Raw genomic sequence first — 8,998 nt, 5'->3', positions numbered from 1 at the left:
TGTTTTTTTGAACTCACTTCATTTTGATCAGTTTCTCAGAAAACAAGACTTCTTATTATAAAGTAATGGAGATATGTTGGAAGTTGCAAATTTTGGAATTTCAAATTTGAAGCAATGCTGAGACGTTTAAAGACCTTTTTGTGTTCCATTTAGTTTATTACTTAAATTTTCTTGGTCTTAAGTGTCTTAAATTTACCTTCATAAAAGCTGCAGAAACCCTGAATCCAATGCATCTGTTTCTATGTTTTGAACTAAATAATGTGAAGAGAATCAGTGGCTAAAGATCGAACAGAGAAAATCTCACTATATTAATTAATCCCATATAGAGTAGTGGTTCTCAAGGGGCCTCCAAGAAGTCTTAAAATTCTTCAAATCTAGTTATATTAATATAATCTTAATTAAAATGCAATAAAACATTAAAAATAATAATATACAACAGTACACCGACATAATATTAAGTTTATTTTTATTACCAGAGAAGTACTTCGATAGGAGTTTCTTTAAATATCCTTTTGGACAAACGTTGGGCCTTGGTGTCAAAAAGGTTAAGAGCAACTTTATCAGGGAAATTGGCAAAATGTTTTTGCATACAATTTAATCTAGGAATAGGCTATCTGAAGAAATTTTAGGAATGCTGAATAAAGTTAACTGGGAAAAGAAGGCAAAAGTATCATACTAATACATTAAGTATTGTTAGTCAGTGTATTTTTAACTAAAGCATATCTAGTTCATGTGAGCTAATGCATTATTTACAAATGAGACCTTATTATGAACTGTTACTATGTTGTGCCAACTTGACTCAGTTTAATAAAGTCTGAAAGTATATTCACAAGAATCATTGAAGTTGTGGTGCAGACTTCGCTAACTGGCCTTTAACAGAACTACTAATTCATAAACTATATACTTTAGTCAGGGTAGAGCCATATTGAATTTAATAGGAATGAAAACGAGGCTGTGAGGGATAGAATTGTTCAATGTACTGTGTAGCAACCTACTGAGGACTTTCAGGGATAAATTCTGTAGAAAACTACATTTGTTTCTAAAGTTGTGAAAGTTACATGATCTAGTACCTATATTCAGTGCATGCGGTTTTAAAGACTAACAAGTCTATCCCTCACTGCTTAGCTTTCATTGAATGATTCTAGTGTATTCGGTTAAACCTTTATTAAACCAAACAAGTAAGGAAGCAAGAGACAACGCCAAAATTCAGGTTTCACGTGTTTTAATTTCTGAAAAACAAGACAACACATGCCTGCAGTCAGGCAAAGGTCCTTCCCCTTCCATGCAGAAAGAAACCATGCTTGATTCAATCCAGCAGACTCAGTATCAGAGAAACACAGTGCTTATTGTGCTCAGACAATACTGGAGCAACCCATTGATCCATGAACATCTCATTACGTAAAAAAAACAAAAAGGTACATTACGGCTCAAAACAGAGCAAAAGTTGACAGTATGCTTTAGTTACATTGATTCTTTCAGGAATCATTACTGAGATCAGGTCAACCTTCTACAGGTCAAAGAAAAGGACAGGATGTTACGGAATGATTACGGAAAAAGTGACTGGGGAATTTCAGACAGATGGATTTAATCGACTTCCTCCATGCGAGAAGCGTCATCTTCTCCTTCCAGAGGTGGAATGTCTTCGGGAGCAGGAGCGGAGCTTGGCTCTTCCACAGGTACGTCTTCATCTTCATCAATACCTGAAGACAAAATAGGAGAATTAGTAACCGACCCAACTATATCAGGACTGAAACAAGAAATAAAGCTAGATCTGTCATGACAACTCTCGGAGGGATTGGCATGGTAATGTACATGACAATGTTATTGTTTTTGGTCTTGGCGGAATAGATCTGCTACGCTGCTGTGGCAGAGCAAGTACCGAGACTTGCTACTGCCAATATATCCACAACATGCTGCTGTGAGCATGTAAGAAATATTGCTGCTGCAAATATAACATGCATGAATCACCTCGTAGCAAATCTATACAGGTGGAGCTGGGGAAGGTGGAGAGTTTCTGAAGCAAGCTGCAACTGCAAGCACTAGTCATATTTAAATGTTGAGCAGCGAGCTCATTGGCTATCGATACAGGAGAGGACCAATCAGCTGTGCCATGTGATAATGATGTTATTAGGTCAGATTGAGTTAGACCTATCGGACTGCGCCATCTAGAGTTTCATTCCAGAACTCTGTATTTAAGCTTACCCAAACCCAGCTTGATCATTCTGTAGATGCGGTTCGAGTGTGTTTGAGGATCGTCCAATGAGAATCCAGAGGAAAGCAGTGCGGTCTCGAACAGGAGGATGACCAGATCCTTTACAGCCTTGTCGTTTTTATCCGCATCGGCCTTCTGCCTCAGGGTCTCCATGATGGGATGATCGGGGTTGATCTCCAGGTGTTTCTTGGCCATCATGTAGCCCATGGTGGAGTTGTCCCTCAAGGCCTGGGCCTTCATGATCCTCTCCATGTTGGCTGTCCAGCCGTAGGTGCTGGTCACGATACAGCAGGGAGAAGAAACCAGCCTGTTTGATACGGTGACCTGGAAGAAGAATCGCATCGGCATGAGAAAGGCAAGTTCTGGCTGATCACTTACAGTTGCTCATCACGGTTAGATCATACAGAAAACTCGTTAGTCACTCAACACCAATGCATGTCATTTGAAGAAAAAATGGTTACGAAGACTCAAGGAACACGCAGTAAAACTGGAATCATGTTTTTTTAACACATTTGAGTCTGCAAGCGAAACGCGAGGACACATCCGTTACATAAACTCACCATCTGTGCAACTCGGATGAGGAATCCTGTTTATAACACAATTTGGAAGAATTCATGCCTAATAAGGGTGGATTAAGACCAAAATAAACTAGGTTTCAGTTTGGTTCTTATGAACAGCTGCATTACGCAAAGACACACCTTCTCTACTTTCTTGTCCAGAATCTCCTTCATGAGCTTGCAGAGGTTCTCAAACTTGGCCTTGTCTTCCTCCATCTTTTTCTTCTCGTCTTCATCCTCGGGCAGCTCCAGACCCTCCTTGGTGACAGACACCAGAGACTTGCCGTCGAAGTCCTTGAGTTGCTGGATGCAGTACTCGTCGATGGGCTCGGTCATGTACAGCACCTCGAAACCTCTCTTGCACACGCGCTCCACGAAAGCGGAGTGGGCGACCTGGTCTTTGCTCTCGCCTGGGGAAGAACGACAACATCGATAGGAATAACTAAGTATATTTGATTCTTTAAAATAGGATTTAAGGGGGACAAAAAAAAACAAAAAAACAAAAAGGCAAAATCTATTAAAAAGTTTAAAAATATTTTATTTGGTAGTTAAGATTACTATTATGAGCCAAAAAAAAACGACTAAAAACAAATAAATGTTGTAATTTCACTGCTAAATAAAATAAAACAACATTACAACTGTAAAATTATTAGTGCTGTCAAACGATTAATTGCGATTAAAATCACATCCAAAATAAGTTTTATTTACATAATATATGTATGTGTACGGTGTTTATTATGTATATATAAATACACAGTGTATATTTTGAAAATATTTACATGTATATATTTATATAAACGTAAAATTTTTCTTAAATATATACATGCATGTGTTTGTATTTATATATACACATAATAAATATACACAGTACACACTCATATTACGTAAACAAACTTTTATTTTTGATGCGATTATTCGTATTTCCAAATGTTAGTCCCAGAAAACCCGTGAGCCCTTAAATCTTTTATGAATCGCCAACTACAAGTACAGGAAGATGGTTGGCGCATGTTGAGTTCCCAAATGCACGTTAATGTCACACTAAGCCATATTGTGGTTTTGATTTTTTTTTTTTTATTAATCGTGCAGCCCTACTTTAAATCACAGGCTGATGCTGATGAAGTCTTACCAGTGATGTAGTAGATGGACTTCTGGTTGTCCTTCATCCGGCTGACGTATTCTGTGAGGGAGGTCATCTCGTCGCCGGACTGCGAGCTCTGATAACGCAACAGTTCTGACAGCTTCTTGCGGTTCTGAGAGTCCTCGTGGATGCCCAGCTGGAATTCACAACAAACGTGTTAATACCGCTTTCTATCACGTTCTTAGAGGAAGTAACAGGAACAAAGTCTTGGATTCTTACTTTCAGATTCTTGGAGAAACCGTCGTAGAACTTCTTGTAGTTCTCCTTGTCCTCGGCCAGCTCGGCAAACAGCTCCAGGCACTTCTTGACGATGTTCTTGCGGATGACCTTGAGAATCTTGCTCTGTTGCAGCATCTCTCTGGAGATGTTGAGGGGCAGATCTTCAGAGTCCACAACACCACGGATAAAGTCTGGAGGGACAATTATTGGCTGTTAGTGAGACTCTGCACCATTTGAAACCTTCAATCCCACGATGTTTAGCTGCATTTGCAACGCATTCAACTTTAGTAATCATGCAGAAAGTATCATCAGCAGGAAATATTGTGGAGCAGGACCTTTTATAATGGACTGGACCATGAATAGACTATTATTCGACAACTTTACACAGAATTGATTATGTCAGCAGAAATCCAAAAGCAAAGGGGCAATTTCATGTTGAATTTAAGGGATAGTTCACCCAAAAATGAAAACTGCCATGTATTCATCCTCACGCCTTTCCAAATTCTTATGACTTTGGTTTATCTTTGAAACTCAAATTAAGGCTTTATTGAAAGCAGAGAGGTTTCGGTCCATTGAAAGTCCAGGTAACCAAAAAGGTCATAAAGGCATCATAAAATGTATCCATATGAATTGATCGGTTTAATCTAAGTCTAGTAAAGAACTATGATCGCTTTATATGATTTAATTTAGGCTTTTTGGATCTTTAAATTCGGGTCACCTGGACTTTCAATGGCAAAACCTCTCAAGTTTCATTAAAAGCATCTTATTTTGGGTTTTGAAGATGAACCGAAGTGTTATGACTTTGGAACGACATGAGGGGCGAGCGAATGGCAATTTTAATTTTTGGTGAACTCTCTCTTTAAATGCAAAGCTACTTACTCAGATACTCTGGGATGAGCTCCTCACAGCTGTCCATGATGAAGACCCTTCTGACGTACAGCTTGATGTTATTCTTCTTTTTCTTGTTCTCGAAGAGGTCGAAGGGGGCCCGGCGAGGGATGAAGAGCAGAGCGCGGAACTCCAGCTGACCCTCCACGGAGAAATGCTGCGGGACAATGCATAAAAGTCAGTATTTCATCAATTCTCTCAACACTGTTCTGCAGAATCCATTGTTACCTTGACAGCCAGGTGATCTTCCCAATCGTTGGTCAGGCTCTTGTAAAACTCTCCGTACTCTTCGTTGGAGATGTCGTCAGGGTTGCGGGTCCAGATGGGTTTGGTTTTGTTCAGCTCCTCCTGGTCGATGTACTTCTCCTTGATCTTCTTTTTCTTCTTGTCCTTGTCTTTGGAGTCCTCTTCATCATCTGAGCCGACATCTTCAATCTTGGGTTTGTCTTCACCTTCCTCCTTTTCCTCTTTCTCCGGCTTCTCCTCCTCTGCCTCGTCGTCGCTGATCTCCTTGTCGCGTTCCTTCTCCACCTGCATGGAAATTGGTATTTTACCATCGTTCTTTGCAGCACTCAACTACCAGAACAATTTGATCAGAAAAATTCAACTCCACTAATTAAACCGAATCCCACTCACGAAGAGGGTGATTGGGTATCCGATGAACTGCGAGTGTTTCTTGACCACTTCCTTCACTCTCTTCTCCTCAATGTACTCTGTCTGATCTTCTTTCAGGTGAAGAATGACTTTGGTTCCACGGCCGATGGGCTCACCTGGAGATCGACAGGTGTGTGAACAAAAATCACTCTTGATATTGCACTTGTGTGATCAAAAATGAGTTTGTAACGTACCATGGTCCACCTTGACCGTGAAAGAGCCGCCAGCGGATGACTCCCAGGTGTACTGCTCGTCATCGTTGTTTTTGGTGATGACCGTGACTTTTTCAGCCACCAGGTAGGCGGAGTAGAAGCCCACTCCAAACTGCCCGATCATTGAGATATCTGCACCAGCCTGGAGAGATGAATAGGGAACATTAGAGACTAAATCCAATGGAGAAATGCTGATAAATAGGGATGCAGCTAAGGTGGCATTTTCGGTTTTCGGCCAAAAGAGAAAAAATACGAGCTGAAAATATATGGATATATATTTTATTGGCTTGCATTTATTTTTAAAATTCAGTATCATTAAAATTATTCAGTTAAATTAAAGTCGGGACTTACGTCAGAGGCATTGGAGATGAGCTCCCTGAGGAAGATCTCTTTGTTGGAGTAGAAGGTGTTGATAATGAGAGACATCAGCTGGGCGATCTCTGCCTGGAAGGCAAAGGTCTCGGCCTCCTCCTCTTGGCGCATTTCTTCAGGCATCTGAGAAAACCAATTCAGTTCATCTTTATTATATCCGTCAACATGATTTAACATGACTACAAACTATATACTTTAACATAAGTGCACATTACGGATTCATTTTGGTTTATAAATGTCTAAATTGGACAAAATGTTAAATGAAAATGAAAGCATTTATCCACTTCCATCAGTTGTAGTACAGTTACACAAGAAAAACCGGCGCATAAAGGCCCCGGATGCGGAAGAACATGGCGCAGAAGGACAATGAGCTGAACACGTGTTTTACTGCTGAAATCCTTGAAATTAAACCGATTTAGATACGTATTGCTTTTTTTTTTCTTTTTTTTTTCAGCGGAATAAATCCCATTTCATGACACTTTTTCCAATAACTTTAAACGCAAAACGACTAACTAAAGAGATTTGATTGTATTTGATACACCAACACCCCATTCGGAACATCTGCGGTTCTTGGCAGTGTGGATGCAAGTATATATAGATATGAATTATAACGACAAATTGAGAAAAAGATGCTTAACTATAACAAGCATCGGTTATATAGCATTGTTCAACCACTGCACCTGCTCACCAACTCCTTAAATAGAAATAAAAACAAATAAACATTACAAACTACAAAAACGTACGATTTATTTCAAAAGAAGAAAAAAAAGAAAGAAATCTTATGAAAAGATGACCGCGTCTGTAGATCGGAGATAAGTGCGCCGGTTAAATAGTGAATGAAATAAATAGATTAAACAACGTTCTTTTAGTCTAGATTAATTCCTGAAGTTATAGGGAATCATTTCAAATGGAGATCGATGGCTTACCTTGGTTAGTTTCGTTGGTTTTTGATGGTTTATTCGCCACAGAAACAGCTGATCTCCCCTACGCTGATACTCAGGGAAGCAGAGAGGAGAGAACCCCGCGTGCGCGGCTCTTTTCTTACTTGCGCGGCTGTATCCCTCCGCGCTGACGCACTCTGCAGTGTTGCCAGGTCCGCTTCTTTAACACTGTAGGCGCAGTTGTTTTTCATGTCCGTGGGTTGAAGCGACAGCAATAATGTGATATTTAGCACCTGGAATGTTCATTTACCAGGGGAACCCGCCAAAAAACCCGTGTATTTTACCCTCGGAATGCGATTTGCACCGGTGGAACCCCCAGAAACGCTATTGGGTTAGATTGGGTAGTTTTGTTGTGAAAACCTGGCAACCCTGACACTCTACACTGTTTTATTTGTGTAAATCGCATTTATTCCCAGCCACAAATGCAGTATTTTACTAGCTGCATCAGATATAAATAACGTAAAAATTACGGAAATAATATAGTAATACATTAACTATAACTTAACTTATACATTAACTTATAACTTAAGAAACGCTTAATAAAAAAAACAATAAAAACAAAATTTAGAACTTAAAATACTTCTAGAGTCAGTTATTTTAAGATTCGTATTAAATTTTCCTGCAAGAAAGGACCCGGAATTAGTTAAACAATTCCGTTTCGTATTAAAAGCCAACGATTTCCTTGCACATTATTATAAATAAACAGTAAGCATGTTTATATGACTCTTTGTAACTATATTAAAATCTGTGATATTTAATAAACGCTAGATTGTTCGACAGGGATTGATCGATCAGGCTGATTCGGTGGAACAGTTATAAAAACAGGTAACGTTTGGTAAGATGCGGGCAAAATGTGTGCTTCCCTGATTGGAAACTCTTTATACAATTCTCACGTTGTCAAAATAGATATTTTTATCATTAAAACATGAAGTAGTCAAATAGTCAGTGTGAGAAATGCACATAACAAGGCGTAATCGACTGCACTATGTTCTGCATCGGAAGAACATCAGTCGTTGGAACTAGCGGTGCTTTGTCTCTTTCCAGCACTTTCCATCAAAGTCCCGCCTTCGCTGACGTCACCTGTCACTCAAATGCAGTTTGCAGCGTAGAAGGGCGAATCTGAAGAAACGTCTGGTTAAATTTCACACCAAAATCAAAAGAAAAACAATACGAAATTATTTCTGAATGTCAGCGGTGCTTTGTCTCTTTCCAGCACTTTCCATCAAAGTCCCGCCTTCGCTGACGTCACCTGTCACTCAAATGCAGTTTGCAGCGTAGAAGGGCGAATCTGAAGAAACGTCTGGTTAAATTTCACACCAAAATCAAAAGAAAAACAATAAGAAATTATTTCTGAATGTCCCTAAAATACGTTTAATTCCCCCCCCTGGAAATTTATTGACCGTTTTGTGAGATTCACAACTGAATTTGAATATTTTCTTGGTGTTGTTCCATTTCATGCGCAATTAATGAAATACAAATATAAAACCTTGGAAGTGAATGAACAATTCTGCTGTGGCACATTCTGAGTTCATGTTTCATTTAGAATCAACAGAGAATATGGTTTGCAATAACACGCAGTAAAACAATAATAGAAAAACTATTTATAGCCAAATGACTACAATTAAAAGGAGAGGAACTAAATACTTCTATCATACTATTTCGAAATTATTTCAGAATGTCCCCCCCCCCCTATAAATAGAAAAACTATTTATAGCCAAATGACTACAATTAAAAGGAGAGGAACTAAATACTTCTATCATACTATTTTTTTTACATTTGCGATAAATGTGCAATTGTTTTGCAGA

At 39.1% G+C, this 8,998-nt stretch overlaps 1 protein-coding gene across 1 annotated transcript; it reads right to left on the bottom strand.

Moving 5' to 3' along the window:
- Positions 1 to 1,205: 1,205 nt before the first annotated feature.
- On the bottom strand, positions 1,206 to 7,384 carry LOC107726698 (heat shock protein HSP 90-beta-like). The gene is made up of 11 exons (XM_016536388.1): positions 7,298 to 7,384; positions 6,232 to 6,375; positions 5,863 to 6,136; positions 5,651 to 5,784; positions 5,243 to 5,545; positions 5,006 to 5,171; positions 4,127 to 4,317; positions 3,896 to 4,043; positions 2,911 to 3,179; positions 2,203 to 2,536; positions 1,206 to 1,700 (listed from the first exon to the last, which is right to left on the bottom strand). The coding sequence occupies exons 1-11, from the start codon at positions 7,382 to 7,384 to the stop codon at positions 1,585 to 1,587; spliced, it is 2,166 nt and encodes a 721-aa protein (XP_016391874.1). The 3' UTR covers positions 1,206 to 1,584.
- Between the last annotated feature and the right edge of the window lie 1,614 nt (positions 7,385 to 8,998).

The sequence above is a fragment of the Sinocyclocheilus rhinocerous genome, unplaced genomic scaffold (assembly GCF_001515625.1).
Source record: "Sinocyclocheilus rhinocerous isolate Xijiao unplaced genomic scaffold, SAMN03320098_v1.1 scaffold246, whole genome shotgun sequence".
Lineage (NCBI taxonomy): Eukaryota > Metazoa > Chordata > Actinopteri > Cypriniformes > Cyprinidae > Sinocyclocheilus > Sinocyclocheilus rhinocerous.
The sequence above is the reverse complement of the archived record's forward strand: the minus strand, read 5'-3'. Positions and strand labels throughout refer to the sequence as shown.

Bases quoted from the DNA above. Each gene is read 5' to 3' on its own strand.
- LOC107726698 (XM_016536388.1), bottom strand. From the start codon at position 7,384: ATGAAAAACAACTGCGCCTACAGTGTTAAAGAAGCGGACCTGGCAACA. The intron at 5,172-5,242 runs GTAACAATGGAT...ATTGTCCCGCAG, and splicing joins AAGATCACCTGGCTGTCAAG to CATTTCTCCGTGGAGGGTCA. The intron at 4,044-4,126 runs GTAAGAATCCAA...TGTGAATTCCAG, and splicing joins GTTTCTCCAAGAATCTGAAA to CTGGGCATCCACGAGGACTC.